Source organism: Primulina eburnea, chromosome 8 (genome assembly GCF_022965805.1).
Source record: "Primulina eburnea isolate SZY01 chromosome 8, ASM2296580v1, whole genome shotgun sequence".
In the NCBI taxonomy this organism is placed as follows: Eukaryota; Viridiplantae; Streptophyta; class Magnoliopsida; order Lamiales; family Gesneriaceae; genus Primulina; species Primulina eburnea.
In genome coordinates, this window is record NC_133108.1 from 1,378,817 (window position 1) to 1,395,814 (window position 16,998).

The 16,998-nt window shown below is 35.0% G+C and overlaps 1 protein-coding gene across 1 annotated transcript; it reads left to right on the forward strand.

The window, feature by feature from the left end:
* The first annotated feature begins 14,926 nt into the window (after positions 1-14,926).
* On the forward strand, positions 14,927-16,632 carry LOC140837651 (peroxidase 73-like). The gene is made up of 4 exons (XM_073203766.1): positions 14,927-15,256; positions 15,344-15,544; positions 15,740-15,905; positions 16,057-16,632. The coding sequence occupies exons 1-4, from the start codon at positions 15,035-15,037 to the stop codon at positions 16,461-16,463; spliced, it is 996 nt and encodes a 331-aa protein (XP_073059867.1). The 5' UTR covers positions 14,927-15,034; the 3' UTR covers positions 16,464-16,632.
* The last annotated feature ends 366 nt before the right edge of the window (positions 16,633-16,998 follow it).

Consider the following 16,998-nt stretch of genomic DNA (forward strand, 5'->3'; position numbering starts at 1 on the left):
TTGAATTGTGAATTTACCACATTGTCCTTATCCTTATTATTATCTATTAATTACAATTATGTATTTACTCTTTTGTCCTTATCCTTATTATTTATTTACTAATTACTAATTACTAATTACTAAACTTTTAAATTCAATCCTTATTATTAATTATTAATTACAATTATGCATTTACTCTTTTCTCCTTATCCTTATTATTTATTTACTTATAAAGATTGAATTGTGAATTTACCACGTTGTCCTTATCCTTATTATTATCTATTAATTACAATTATGCATTTACTCTTTTGTCCTTATCCTTATTATTTATTTACTACTTATTAATTACTAAACTTTTAAATTCAATCCTTATTATTAATTATTAATTACAATTATGCATATACTCTTTTGTCCTTATCCTTATTATTTATTTACTAATTACTAAACTTTTAATCCTTATCCTTATTATTTATTTACTAATTACTAAACTTTTAAATTCAATAGCCGAGATTAAAAGTTGTTTTGTGAAAAAACTTTACAAATAATCTATATCTATCTATATTTATATATACTAATACTACTAATATAAATATATGAATGTGAATTGTGAATTTACATAAATATCCTTACCTTCATTTAATAATAATCATCTTTATATATATATATATAAATATACAGATTGAATTGTGAATTTACCACATTGTCCTTATCCTTATTATTATCTATTAATTACAATTATGTATTTACTCTTTTGTCCTTATCCTTATTATTTATTTACTAATTACTAATTGCTAAACTTTTAAATTCAATCCTTATTATTAATTATTAATTACAATTATGCATTTACTCTTTTCTCCTTATCCTTAATGTGAATTGTGAATTTACATAAATATTCTTACCTTCATTTAATAATAATCATCTATATCAATCCTTATTATTAATTATTAATTACAATTATGCATTTACTCTTTTCTCCTTATCCTTATTATTTATTTACTTATAAAGATTGAATTGTGAATTTACCACATTGTCCTTATCCTTATTATTATCTATTAATTATAATTATGCATTTACTCTTTTGTCCTTATTCTTATTATTTATTTACTACTTACTAATTACTAAACTTTTAAATTCAATCCTTATTATTAATTATTAATTACAATTATGCATTTACTCTTTTCTCCTTATCCTTATTATTTATTTACTAATTACTAAACTTTTAATCCTTATCCTTATTATTTATTTACTAATTACTAAACTTTTAAATTCAATAGCCGAGATTAAAAGTTGTTTTGTGAAAAAACTTTACAAATAATCTATATCTACTTATATTTATATATACTAATACTAATACTACTAATATAAATATATGAATGTGAATTATGAATTTACATAAATATCCTTACCTTCATTTAATAATAATCATTAATACATATTTTTTTAATCAATTTTCAATATATGATCCTAAATACATATTACTAAATAATATATTATCTATTATTAATCTATTAAGTATATGACTTTCATTTGTGAGCTTACTATTATATTATTTTTTTATTTTACAATTTGTCATGTTAATGGTGTTATTTAATTCATTTTTTTATCTTAGTTAAATAAGATCATTAATAGTGTATTTAACTCAATCAAACTAATTATTATTTTAATTTACTTTAAATTTAATTTTTGTTACTTAAATTTATACATTGCCGTCAAATAATAACAGGAAGACAAATGAAAATGAGTCGGATTGAATAAAAATAAATTATTTATAAATATTAATATCATACAAAATTTCTTTTTCCCATTTTGAATAAAAATATTTTCAGACTTTTAAGTGTCAATAGAGATATGTGATTGAGAGAAATATTTGTCTTTAAGTGATTTCAAACACCGTTTTTAAGTTATTTAGTCAATTTTTTATAAATGCTTCTAAATAAATATTACTAAATAATATGCTTCATTTGATCATTTTGTGTTCTTGTAATGAGAGGAGTTTTTTTTTTACCCTAGCGTTAACATGTTTGATTGTTATATGTCTTTTGTATTGATCATGTAATTGTTTTTGCATTGTTTATGTGATTTGTTTGTTTGCACAAAGAAAAGAGAAAACAAAATCAAATATCCAACAAAAACGGTTATTTTTCAATTTTTTATTGTTGAAATATTTTGTTAATTTTTAAACACATAATGCATGTTTTATGTTTGATTAGATTACTTAGTTTTAAGTGACTTAGAAAATATTAAAAAGATTGAAATATTTCTTCGTTTTTACCTTATGTCTCAGAATATCAAGAGATAACATTTTTTATTTATTGGGGCAAATGTATTTTCAAACTTCTGTCTATAAATCAATATTTAAATTTTTTACGACATTATTATATTCTCTAATCGATTTTTTTTACTTAAATTGATAGAAGGCATTTTAATTTGAGTTTTTATGTTCTTGCTTATATTATTTTTGTAATATTATTTATCATGAAAATAATAGGTGAACTACAAAATTTGGTAGGTCTAAGAGTCCTCTGGTGCACGACAAATATGGATAAATTATTAAAATATATAATACCCAGTAGATTTTTGGCATGCGATTTTGCTCTAATTCAATGATTATGCATGATTCAAAATTTTAATTATATCACAAGTTAACGCATGCTTTGTTGTTGCTAGAGATAGTTAGTCAATAGTCTAATATTTTTCTATGGTTTAAGAAAAATGGTGTGACTTTGTATTATATTTTTACGGTTGCTTTTCTAAATAGTTTTATTATGATTTCAAGGCACCATTTTTCATGTGTTTTTTAAAGAAGTGGAATGAATATCTATAAAACGATGACATTAATAAGGCTTCTTCTCTTTATTTGAAAAAAATATTGGAAAATTTCTACAGATTGTGAATAATATGAGTTAATATTTAATTTGAGAGTGATTTATGCTTTTTATTGCTCGTATATACTTCAAATTTTTTGTTATTGTACTAAATAAATTATTTTTAAACTTTGAGTTATCATTTTTTTTTCTTATCGAGATTGTTTGTGTTATGATTTTTTTATTCGTTTTGGTTAGTATTGTTGGCGATAATTGATTTTTCTGATATTATATGACGTGTCTTGTTGTTTATATAAAAATAAGTATGAGAGTACATCAATCAAAGCCACGTATTTTGTGTCTTCTGATCTTCGAAGAGAATAGTAAATGATTTCTGTGAATTATATAATTTCTTTGTTTTTCATACATATAGTCTACAAAATGCATCAAATTTTGAACAAAAAAGTTTTGACAAACATAGTTGATGAAAAAAAACATACATGTTAAATAAAAAAAATAATGTTGTGTATTACTATGTTGGGTGCGATAATTGTCCCTGCTTGGTAGAGCGGTCGAACCGTGGTGCTTGAGCTGCTGCGCGGTTTAAACGATTTGAGTTGCACAATTACTACTAGCTATAGCTTTTGGTAAATCGGCAAGCGCTCGGTCTTACAATTGGTATCAGAGCCAAAGTCACGGGTTCGATTCCCATTGATTGCAAGGAGTGCGATTATTGAGAGGAAGATTGTTGGATGCAATAATTGTCCCTGCTTGCTTGAGCGGCCGAACTGTTGTGCTTGAGCTGCTGCGCGATTTAAAAGATTTGAGTTGCACCATTACTACTAGCTATAGCTTTTGGTAAAGCGGCAAGTGTTCGGTCATACATACTATGTCCTAATTTCTGTATGATATAATTCAAGCACATTTTTTATAGATATTTGAAATTAGGTATAATTAAGTAACATGAAACATATACATATATATTAAATCATATTTAAAACAAAATGTTAAGATCAAGAATGATTCAGATTTAAATTTCCACGAAACATAATGAAGAAGGAATTGAAGAATTGTATGTGTACGTTAAGTGTTATATAATGATTATGTTGGTACTTCATGGTTGTGCGACATATGAATGTCATATAAAATGTATTTCTCAATAAAATAGTTTTTTCAAAAAGAAAAAATTCTTTATTTAGAAAAAGAAATACATGAAAAACAAATTGTGCATAATTCTCATTCTATTTATAATAGTATGAGAACAATTCTAAAACTTTGTTGACACAATATAACAGATCAATTCTGTGCATTTTATTGAGACATTGAGTCAGTTTCACTTTATTTTCTCCAATATTATCTCGATATATTTCGAGGTGATACGAGATTGTTTTTGTCTCTTTTTTTAGTCAAAGTGTCTAACTAGCTAATTCATAACATATATGATGGTAGCATAGAAAACTCCTTGTCAAATAAATCCACTTAGCAAAATATTGAAAATCAAATAAAATTCTACAATATTTCATCAAATTAATTTTGACTATCATAAAATGCTCATCAAATCTAAATGGTTATATTATTAGATGAGATATTGAATAAGACAAATACTTTGACATATATTTGAATGATATCTCATATGCATATCTTAATTACATTATTCGTACCTCTTCTCAAGCTTTTTAAAATACAATAATTAATTTTGTATGTCGTTCCACAAGATATATAATATTATAAAACAAAATATAAACTCGATAGAAGAAAATTTATTTTGTTTCAATTAATAATATAATATTATGTTCTAAACGCAACAAATGACATTGAAAATATATCATCCTCATGACATGATGCTCGCAATCATTATTTCAAAGCTTCCAAAAAATGACGATCAAGATGACTTTCTTGAATTGTGTCAAATTAAATGAGGACACAATTCTAAGATATAGCCATTTGAAGATATTTCAAGTATTTTTCATACACTGATTGAGAAATAGTTGTTAAAAATTTATTAACCTTACAGCTATATGTTGATAATATTGATACTAAATATATAAAAATGATATCACAAATATCACAATATTTGAAGAAGGTGCAACACCATTCATTGGTTATGTTGTTGAAGAATATATGTAGTAGCCTGAATTCCAAATTGGGTAATTAACGGATTAATGGTGATTAAGAAGGTTTAATGTGTAATTTTGACCGTGGTCATGATCGGACGGACCGAAGATGGTTCGGTAGCACCGAAGAGTTCGGACGATCCGAAGTAAGTTCGGTGGATCCGATCATGAGGTCAAGAGTCGATCGACACGTCGGTTTACATGCAAGTTCGGACGATCCGAAGTGTAAGTTCGGTGGATCCGATCATGAGGTGTCAAGAGCCGATCGACACGTGGGAGTTCGGACGTTCTGAAGTGGGTTCGGTGGATCCGAACATAGCCTATAAATAGTGCTCGAAATTCCTCATTTTGGATGGCAAGTTCTTGAAGTTGTGTCTCATAGTTGAGAGGTTTGGAAGGTTTCTAGGGTTAGTTGTTGGTCGAGCGATAGCCAAGAGCTGCCAGGATTGGTAGTGTAGCGACGCCTGAGTTACGAGGCAATCGACATCAAAGGGCTGTCGACGGACGAAGGTAAACCCTAAACCTTTGGTAGTACTAGGGAGTACTGGTTTTGCTAGTCGAGCATGGTAGTTTCGTTCATTGAGTATGCTTTTGTTGCGTAGGCTTGTGCTAGACCTGATTAGCGGTGTTGCGTAAGGCTAGGCTTGCTGTGATAGAGGTACGAAAGTACTATCCGAGATATCCTGGTGGAGTATACATTCTTATATGTGTTGCATGATTATGTGGTGCATTGATATATGTCATATGATGCATGCTATTATGTCACGCTTTATGATGCATGTTGCATTTCATGTTGAGCCGTATCTCCTTCGAGATAGCCTTTATTGTTGAGCTGTATCTCTTTCGAGATAAGCTATATCTTGTGGGGCCGCTCAGCCCTGTCTTGTCTTGTGGACGCATGGACACCGAGAGTACACAGTGGCCGACGGGTCGGGAGGGCTTCGGTGATCCGGGACATTTTTGGTCCACGTCTGTTCTTATAGTGGATGCAGTGACCCAGAGGAGTACCGCGCGGCACTATCCACTTGGCGCCTCTAGACTGAGCATATTGAGATCCTTTGTTACTCCTGTTTCTTGACCTACCCTGGTATCATATCATAGCATGTGCATTTCATATAGGTTTGTATACTCATGCTTTTGTACTGGGCGTTCTTATCGCTCATGTCCTCGGTTTTGTTTATCTTGGACACCCCATTCCCACGGGGCAGGCCTCAGGTTGGACAGCTCAGGAGGAGGAGGACGTTGAGTAGCTGGTTGGTTTAGTTCTTCGGTATCTTTTTGATTCGATATGGTTGTACCGTATATTTCATTTTAGTTGAGTTGTCCTGGATTTTCGATTGGGTTGTATAACTATCTTTTGGTGATAGTTTTCCGCCTTTATTTCTGATTGTTTTTAATTAAGTTAATCGCATGCTTAGTTCTTGATTAGTAGGTGATTCTGGAACGGGTCACTACATTTATGGTATCAGAGCATGCTTACGATTTTGGGATATAGATTTCTGTTTTGGGATTTTCGTTGACCATTTTACCATTTTCCCCATTCTATCTTGTAGCGATGGCTGACCACTTTGGTGACGAGAGTAGTCAGGGAAGTGTAGGTCGTTGGGGTGACCAGGACGATCGTAGGCGTCATCGTGAACATCGTCATCATCGGGATGGTCCTAGGCGTTTTGATTTGCACCGTTTCATTCAGATGGGGCCTAAGCCTTTAGTCGGCGGTGAGACTCCCGATGATGCTGAGGATTGGTTAGAACGCATGGAGAGTTGTTTCCGTGCATTCCAGTGCACCGAGGAGCAGCAGATGGAGACCCTTAGTTTTCTTCTCGAGGGCCGTGCGCGTAAGTGGTGGCGATCGACTTCTGCTCCGATAGTTCAGTCCCAGGGTAGGGTGACTTGGGCCGATTTCCGTGCGGCTTTCATGCAGCTATACTTTCCTCCAGCCCTTCGCCAGGCAAAGACGATTGAGCTCCTGAACCTTAAGCAGTAGTAGTATGTCTGTTGATGAATATCAGCAGAAGTTCTTCGAGTTGTTACCCTTTGCTCCTCATATCAGTGGCAGTTCTGAGGCCAAGTATGACCATTTCCTTCAGGGTCTTAACCAGGAGATTTTTGATCGAGTCACTGTCTGTGATAATCCTACTTCTTATGATGGGTTAGTGAACCGGTGTCGCCAGGCAGAGATCAGTCTCCAGCGTGGTAGGACTATTCTTTCTTCTAGACCTCCGAGCACTTTGAGCCCTCGATCTCAGTCTTTCAAGAAGTCAGGTTCTTCTTCTTCTGGATCTGGATCACGGTCTAGCGGTGTTTTTCGCTTTGGTAAGAAGAAGGTTTCTTGTGTGCATTGTGGGAAGAACCATCCATCGGAGCAATGCCGATCAGCCGCGGGAGCTTGTTTTCAGTGCGGAGAGATGGGTCATATCAAGAAGAATTGTCCTCAGTTGCGAGGTGGAGCAGGATCTGGTTCCGGATCTCAGACGACTGTTCAGCAGAGGAGGCAGGGTCAGGCAATGGGTAGTTCAAATCTTCGACCTCGTGCCCAAGGTCAGGTTTTTGCGCTGAACCAGGATCAGGCTGCAGATGAGACAGAGAGAGTCATAGCAGGTACTTTTCGTTTATGCGGTATTCCTTCTTTTGTTCTTATTGATACCGGAGCATCACATTCATTCATCTCTGCACGATTTGTTAAGCGTCATAAGTTACCGTATGTTTCTCTAGACGTCATTCTTTCCGTTTCTACCCCGATGGGTCATTCGGTGTTAGCTAAGCGTCTAGTGATGGGTTGTCCCTTAGATTTTGAGGGTAACGAATTGATTGCGAATCTTATGATCCTGGAGATGGAAGATTTTGATTGTATTCTAGGTATAGACCTTTTGACTACCTACCGAGCTACCGTGGATTGTTACCAGAAGCTTGTTCAGTTTCGTACGACTGAGAGCTCTAGTTGGTTTTTCTATGGTGAGGGAGCGCGTTCCTCCGATGCCAGTGGTATCTGCTCTGAAAGCCTGTCGTGCTTTAGAGGCGGGCGGGGAAGGCTACCTCATCTATGCGATTGATTCCTCCACAGGTAGTGTTGGTATAGATGATATTCCAGTGGTTTGTGAATTTCCTGATGTTTTTCCAGATGAGATTCCTGGTTTTCCTCCGGTTAGAGAGGTGGAATTTGGCATTGAGTTAATGCCAGGGACTGCACCGATTTCTCGTGCCCCCTATCGTCTTGCTCCGTCAGAGATGAGAGAATTGAAGCAGCAATTTCAAGATCTTCTTGATAAAGGTTATATTCGCCCGAGTGTTTCACCTTGGGGAGCTCCAGTCTTGTTTGTCAAGAAAAAGGATGGATCGATGCGATTGTGTATTGATTATCGCCAGCTGAATCGTGTGACGATCAAAAACAAGTATCCATTACCTCGTATAGATGACTTGTTCGATCAGCTTCAGGGTACCTCTATTTACTCCAAGATTGACTTGCGATCGGGTTATCATCAGATGAGAGTCAGAGATGATGATATTTCCAAGACTGCATTTCGTACTCGATATGGGCATTACGAGTTTCTAGTTATGCCATTCGGATTGACGAATGCGCCAGCGGTGTTCATGGATCTAATGAACCGAGTCTTTCGTGATTTTCTGGATCAGTTTGTTGTGGTTTTCATCGATGATATCTTGATTTATTCTCACAGTGTGGAAGAGCATATCCAGCACTTGAGGATTGTGTTGCAGATTCTTCTCGAGAAGCAATTGTATGCTAAGCTGAGTAAGTGCGAGTTCTGGATTGATCGTGTAGTATTCCTTGGTCATGTGATTTCCAAGGAAGGAATTTCTGTGGATCCCAGCAAGATTGAGGCAGTGCTGAATTGGTCACGTCCTACGACGGTGGCTGAGATCCGTAGTTTCCTAGGTCTGGCAGGGTATTATCGTCGCTTCATTGTGAATTTCTCTCAGGTAGCTAGACCATTGACGCAACTTACTCGGAAGGATGTTCCATTTGAGTGGTCATCTGAGTGCGAAGATAGTTTCAGAGAGCTTCGTCGACTTCTGACTTCTGCACCTGTTTTGGCGTTACCATCAGGATCTGATGGTTTCAGTGTTTACACCGATGCCTCTTTTCAAGGCTTAGGGTGTGTGTTGACGCAGAATGATCATGTGATCGCTTACGCATCCAGGCAGTTAAAACCTCACGAGGAGAAGTACCCTATTCATGATCTAGAATTAGCTGCTATTGTGTTTGCGCTAAAAATCTGGCGTCATTATTTGTACGGGGTTAAGTTTGAAATCTTTACTGATCATAAGAGTCTGAAGTATCTGTTCACTCAGGCTGAGTTGAACATGAGGCAACGTCGTTGGATGGATCTACTTAAAGATTATGACTGCGAGATTAAGTACCATCCAGGTTCTGCGAATCTCACAGCCGATGCTCTTAGTCGCAAGGTGAGAGCCTCTGCACTTCAGACCAGTGCTATGATTAGTACTATCCAGGATTGTTGTTCGTTGGGATTTAATTTCAAACATCGGAAAGGTATGGAGTGCATTCGTGTTGCTACCATTTTATCTGAGCCAGCTTTGTTCGCTCAGACTCGAGATGCTCAGATGTCTGATTTCAAGACTCAGAGATTAGCTCGGTTGGCTGGTGGAGATAGTAACTTCCATTATCAGTCTAATGGTCTTCTGTGTTTGTCTAATCGGGTTGTAGTACCAGAGGATGACACTTTGAGGGAAGAGATCTTGTCTCAGGCTCATCGAAGCAAGTTGAGTGTTCATCCGGGAAGCAATAAGATGTATAAAGACTTGAGGACACGATTTTGGTGGAAAGGGATGAAACGCAGCGTTTATCAGTTTGTCTCCAAGTGTCTGATTTGTCAGCAGGTTAAGGCAGAGCACCGTCGACCGGGAGGATTATTGCTGAACTTACCTATTCCTGAATGGAAGTGAGAGCATATCACGATGGACTTCATTACTCACTTACCATTATCGTCAAGGAACAGTGATGCTATTTGGGTAGTGGTGGATCGACTCACCAAGTCTGCTCATTTTCTGCCATATAACCGTGATTTCACTTTCGATCGTATGGCTCGATTGTATATTCAAGAGATTTTACGTTTGCATGGAGTGCCAGTCAGTATTGTTAGTGACAGAGATCCTCGTTTTATCTCACGATTTTGGGGTAGTTTCCAGTCAGCATTGGGCACTTCACTAAGTTTGAGTACGGCTTATCATCCAGAGACCGACGGTCAGACAGAGAGGACTATCCGTACACTTGAGGATATGATGCGAGCTTGTGTTATGGATTTCGGACCCTTGGCAGGATCATTTGCCTTTGATTGAGTTCGCGTACAACAACAGCTATCATCGTAGTATTGGTATGGCACCATTTGAGGCGTTGTATGGGCGACGTTGTCGTACTCCATTATTCTGGGACGAAGTTGGGGAACGACATGTTGAGGGACCGGAGTTAGTCCAGCAGGCTATTGATAAGGTTGCAGTAATCAAGAAGCGGATTAAGACTGCTCAGGATCGACAGGCTAGTTATGCGAACACCAAACGGCGACCTCTTTATTTTCAGCCAGGTGAGAAAGTGTTTCTCCGAGTTTTGCCTTTTCGCAGGATTTTGAGATTTGGTCTCAAGGGTAAGCTGTCTCCGAGATTTATTGGTCCATTTGAAATATTGGAAAGCGTGGGAGATTTGGCTTACAGACTTGCATTGCCGCCATACCTATCAAGTATTCATGATGTGTTCCACGTATCTTTGTTGAGACGATACGTAGCAGATGAGTCTCACATCTTGCATCCCTCTGAAGTTCAACTAGATTCGGATTTGTCTTACGTGGAACGACCAGTGCGGATTCTCGATCGCAAAGACAAGGTGTTGCGGAATAAGATAATTCCTCTTGTTTTAGTTCAGTGGCAGCGCAGAGGCACTGAAGAAGCCACTTGGGAGTTAGAGGGTCGTATGCGTTCAGAGCATCCAGAGCTCTTTTGAGTTGTGCTTTGTATATGTTTGTGTTTTCAGTTGTAATCGAAAGATCAGTTGTGTTCAACAACAATTGAGATGTAATAACGATGTTGTTATTTCGTTTTGTTCATCCTCTAAGCCTGATTTCGAGGACGAAATCTTTTAAGGGGGGGAGAATGTAGTAGCCCGAATTCCAAATTGGGTAATTAACGGATTAATGGTGATTAAGAAGGTTTAATGTGTAATTTTGACCGTGGTCATGATCGGACGGACCGAAGATGGTTCGGTAGCACCGAAGAGTTCGGACGATCCGAAGTAAGTTCGGTGGATCCGATCATGAGGTGTCAAGAGTCGATCGACACGTCGGTTTACATGCAAGTTCGGACGATCCGAAGTGTAAGTTCGGTGGATCCGATCATGAGGTGTCAAGAGCCGATCGACACGTGGGAGTTCGGACGTTCCGAAGTGGGTTCGGTGGATCCGAACATAGCCTATAAATAGTGCTCGAAATTCCTCATTTTGGATGGCAAGTTCTTGAAGTTGTGTCTCATAGTTGAGAGGTTTGGAAGGTTTCTAGGGTTAGTTGTTGGTCGAGCGATAGCCAAGAGCTGCCAGGATTGGTAGTGTAGCGACGCCTGAGTTACGAGGCAATCGACATCAAAGGGCTGTCGACGGACGAAGGTAAACCATAAACCTTTGGTAGTACTAGGGAGTACTGGTTTTGCTAGTCGAGCATGGTAGTTTCGTTCATTGAGTATGCTTTTGTTGCGTAGGCTTGTGCTAGACCTGATTAGCGGTGTTGCGTAAGGCTAGGCTTGCTGTGATAGAGGTACGAAAGTACTATCCGAGATATCCTGGTGGAGTATACATTCTTATATGTGTTGCATGATTATGTGGTGCATTGATATATGTCATATGATGCATGCTATTATGTCACGCTTTATGATGCATGTTGCATTTCATGTTGAGCCGTATCTCCTTCGAGATAGCCTTTATTGTTGAGCTGTATCTCTTTCGAGATAAGCTATATCTTGTGGGGCCGCTCAGCCCTGTCTTGTCTTGTGGACGCATGGACACCGAGAGTACACAGTGGCCGACGGGTCGGGAGGGCTTCGGTGATCCGGGACATTTTTGGTCCACGTCTGTTCTTGTAGTGGATGCAGTGACCCAGAGGAGTACCGCGCGGCACTATCCACTTGGCGCCTCTAGACTGAGCATATTGAGATCCTTTGTTACTCCTGTTTCTTGACCTACCCTGGTATCATATCATAGCATGTGCATTTCATATAGGTTTGTATACTCATGCTTTTGTACTGGGCGTTCTTATCGCTCATGTCCTCGGTTTTGTTTATCTTGGACACCCCATTCCCACGGGGCAGGCCTCAGGTTGGACAGCTCAGGAGGAGGAGGAGGAGGACGTTGATTAGCTGGTTGGTTTAGTTCTTCGGTATCTTTTTGATTCGATATGGTTGTACCGTATATTTCATTTTAGTTGAGTTGTCCTGGATTTTCGATTGGGTTGTATAACTATCTTTTGGTGATAGTTTTCCGCCTTTATTTCTGATTGTTTTTAATTAAGTTAATCGCATGCTTAGTTCTTGATTAGTAGGTGATTCTGGAACGGGTCACTACAATATATATGTTATAAATACTTTTAGTCACAATTGAAAATTTATCACGAGTAAAAGTATTTTTTCTTAGGAGTTATAGTTGATGATTGTCAAAAGCTGAAAAATCATTTAATAACAAAAAAATAGTCGGAAAAATAAGATTATCAAATAAAAACAATATAGAAAATCGAAAAAATGTCGTGATAAAGAAGCAAACTACGAGCATGTCATATTCCTGGATAAGGATTGTAAATAACATAATAGATGTTAAAGACGATCAGATACTTGTTGAGCATATCAAAATAGTTTTATGTATATTATAACAAACTACGACAAAGAGCTGTTGAGTTGTCAAAATCAACCAAGAAGCATATTGGAAAATTTGTCAAGTGGATAAGGTACTTACTCTGATTTATATACCGTCTATGGTCATGATTTTTTATTTTTTATGACTTAGTTTGTTTCAGTTGATAAATGTTATTAACCATGTTTTAATTCATTTAAATATTATTAAAATTTAGTACATATATTTTCGGTAGTTTTGTTTTTTTACGTGCAACGCACGTGCATTTTTCTAGTTAATACAAAATATATAGATATTTAAACAATTTCATTATTTTCAAAATATTTTTATTTATTTTTTAATCTTAAATTATTTTTTTAAATACCATTATTTTTAATATAATGGATATGGATACCAATCACTAAATATTCAGATTTATATTTAACTTCATTTCACAATTTCAATATTAATCTCGTAAAAAATAAATGACAAAAACTTGTGTGAGACGGTCTCACATGTCGTATTTTGTTAGACATATATGTTATTTGGGTCATCTATTAAAAATTATTACTTTTTATGCTGAGATTATTACTTTTTATAGTGAATATCGGTAGGGTTGACTCGTCTCACAAATAAAAATTCGTGAGACCGTCTCACAATAAATTTACTCAAAATAAATACATGTAGTTACTGCGTTTATTGAATTTCTTGAAGTGCTCATGATATACACATCACAGACCTCTACCACCATCAGGTATATTTCATTGTTTTATTATTATTATTTAACAAATAAATAAAATAACTAAATAAATGGGATAATTTAATTTTATCATGCTTTCAACTTAAGATTTTTCATTTGCTGTCACAAAATCTGGCTCCAACTAAGCGCGTTGAGCTCAATCTTCGACTATTATATATATATATATATATATATATATATATATATATATATATATATATATATATATATATATATATATATAAATTAATATATATATATATAAATTAATAATTACTAAATGTATATGCAAATTAATATGTACCAAAAAAAGTCAACAGTTTATTTCTCACACACATGTAGTGTAAGTATGCGTGTATATATATGTTGTATTAACATTTCAAGAAATTTCTCACTGTTCTTGTCGTTTGAGCAACTTCGTACCAGACCAAATAAATAATTTTACAAAACTCATATCGTACATATAATATTTATTGTTCTTAAAATTGTTAAAAATAATCTTTAAAAAGTTAGATTCTTGAAATATTTACAATTTCTTTGAAATTATATATATATATATATATATATATATATATATATATATATATATATATATATATATATACCTGACAAATCATCGTTATCCTTTTACCCAAAATATTTATAGTGAGGTTGGATCAAAAAATGACCATAAGAGATAATAAACATATAGCAAGAGCTATACAAAGAATTTTTATTTAAATTACTCAAATAGTTATTGGGCTGTTATACAATATAGAAATTTGAGTTGTACTGTTATCACCCGCTATAACATTTGATAAATCGACGAGTTTTCGATTCTACAATCTTAAAAATATTTAGATTTATAATAACTTTAAAAAAAGAATCCCTAAAAATTTATTGTCAAAGATCAGTCTCAAAGTGAAATGAATTTAGCCAGCTAGCCACTCATATTCCTATAAACTTTTTCCATCATGTTATGCGTCGCCAAGTGTAGGTTTAATATTTTTATTTAATTAATCTTACAACGTAAACATCTATTTACAGTACGACTTATATTACTTTATATATAGAATAAGCTCTTTGAATTAATTAAATAATTTGAGAAACAACTAATAACCCCTTTTTTTGGAATAATATTATTTAGACAAAAGTTTGTGTGAGACGATCTCACTTTTTATTGTGAATATCGGTAAATTGACATGTCTCACAGATTAAGATCCGTGAGACGGTCTCATGTGAGACTCACTCATTTATTTATTCGATCTTAATTTTATCATTAGATGGGAAATACATCATATATTAGTCGACGCGTTCAACTTTTTTATAAAAAAAAAAAATCAACAAAATAAATTAATTGGCGGCCATGATTCGATAAAGTCAACTTCAAATATATAAATATAAATATAAAAAAAGAACATGCAAACACGCATATGGTACGCATAAATAAAGCTGGAAGCTAAATATCAAATTTGACTGCGTCTGTTAATAATTCGGACGATACCTTTTCGATGAGTACTATCTCTATATAAGAACCTCCCACCCATTTTCTCTCATATTTTCAGAGCTTAAAAGCCAAATGGATCAGTTCAAATGTCTAATCAAGCTCTTGTTACCTCTTTGTCTGAGTATTATTTTATTCTCGAGCTCCATTTCAGCACAGCTCAGGCCAAATTTCTACTCAAACACTTGTCCTGACGTTGAGAAAAGTGTCCGAACAGCTGTGACGGCCAAATTCCGACAAACATTTGTTACAGTTCCCGCAACCCTTCGTCTATTCTTTCACGATTGTTTTGTTTCGGTACGTCCAATTTGAGTTAATGTTTCTTTAAATTCAATAAAGACGCATTAGCATTTAAATCCGATACGTGTGTATCAATGTATATAGGGGTGTGATGCATCGGTTATTGTAGCGTCTACGCCGGGGAATAAGGCTGAAAAGGATCATCCGGACAATTTATCATTGGCCGGAGACGGATTCGACACAGTGATCAAAGCCAAAGCTGCCGTGGATAAAGTTGCTAGATGCAAAAATAGCGTATCTTGTGCTGATATTCTTGCATTAGCCACTCGTGACGTCATTGTCCTGGTTCGTAAAATTGGAGCATTGTTATTACTGTTACTATTACTACTCTTGATGTTATATACAATACCATTGTGACATGTGCGTGTGTGTATATATATATACAGTAAATTTATACATTTAGATTCAATAACATTCTAAATTTTTTGCTAATTTTATTCTGATATATGAATAATCATTTCTAAAATTTGTAAAACATAGGCTGGTGGACCTTCATATACTGTGGAGTTGGGGAGATTGGATGGTTTGAGATCAACTGAAGCAAGTGTTGATGGAAATTTGCCTCAGCCAACTTTCAATCTGAACCAGCTTACTTCCATGTTTGCGACAAGAGGCCTAAATCAGACAGACATGATTGCTCTCTCAGGTAATCAATTTTCCCTGTAGAATAATTAATCGATGAACGAACAAGAATCATAAATCTGTCCATATTACAATATTAGAGTAGTAAATGGTCAAAGTTTGGGAAATATTTCAGGACTATGTTATTTTATGATATTCACTATTGTTCCGTGCAGCTGCCCACACACTAGGATTTTCCCACTGCAGTAAATTTTCCAACCGGATATACAGTTTCAACCGGACCAACCCTATCGATCCAACCCTTAACCGGCAGTATGCGACCCAGTTGCAAGGAATGTGTCCCAAAAATGTTGACCCGACGATTGCAATTGACATGGATCCGACAACACCAAGAACATTCGACAACGCGTACTACAAAAATCTTCAGAGTGGAAAGGGCCTATTCACTTCGGACCAAGTCCTTTTTACTGACACGAGGTCCAGACCCACTGTTAACACATGGGCCTCCAATACTCGAGCCTTCAATGCTTCTTTCATTCAGGCAATAACTAAATTGGGCCGGGTCGGAATCAAGACCGGGAGAAATGGGAATATTCGGTTCGACTGTGGAAGATTTAACTGAGTTAGGGCTTCCTATATGGGTCGGATATTTTTTTATTGGGTTTCATTGATTAAATGTATAGGGAGTCAAAATGATTTAATAAGCTGAACGGGTCTGTGTTCATTTTTCTAATTATTATTAAAAAGGGTTTTACCATAAAACTAATGGCGTGTAGATTCAATTATGAAAAGAAATAATGATTTATTGATATTGTGCAATACTCTCATCAATTTTATTTTTTTAATCAGTGATGCAGTCAGAGTCTGTCGGTATTGGATTCCAGACAGGGCATCCGCATTCGCATTCATTCTTATTATAATCTCATAAAAAATCGTAATATTTACACGTCATGCACAAATTATATGTAGGCTTTGTTGTCCACTCATTCATCTTATTTTTATTTTACATTAAATAAATTAATTTCAAATTATTTACAAAATTTTAAATATTATTATTTATATATACATATATATATATATATATATATATATATATATATATATATATAGTGCGTAAAATTATTTATCTTATTTTATGTGTGTCATTTATTTAAATT

Bases quoted from the DNA above. Each gene is read 5' to 3' on its own strand.
- LOC140837651 (XM_073203766.1), top strand. From the start codon at position 15,035: ATGGATCAGTTCAAATGTCTAATCAAGCTCTTGTTACCTCTTTGTCTG. The intron at 15,257-15,343 runs GTACGTCCAATT...CAATGTATATAG, and splicing joins TTCACGATTGTTTTGTTTCG to GGGTGTGATGCATCGGTTAT. The intron at 15,906-16,056 runs GTAATCAATTTT...TGTTCCGTGCAG, and splicing joins AGACATGATTGCTCTCTCAG to CTGCCCACACACTAGGATTT.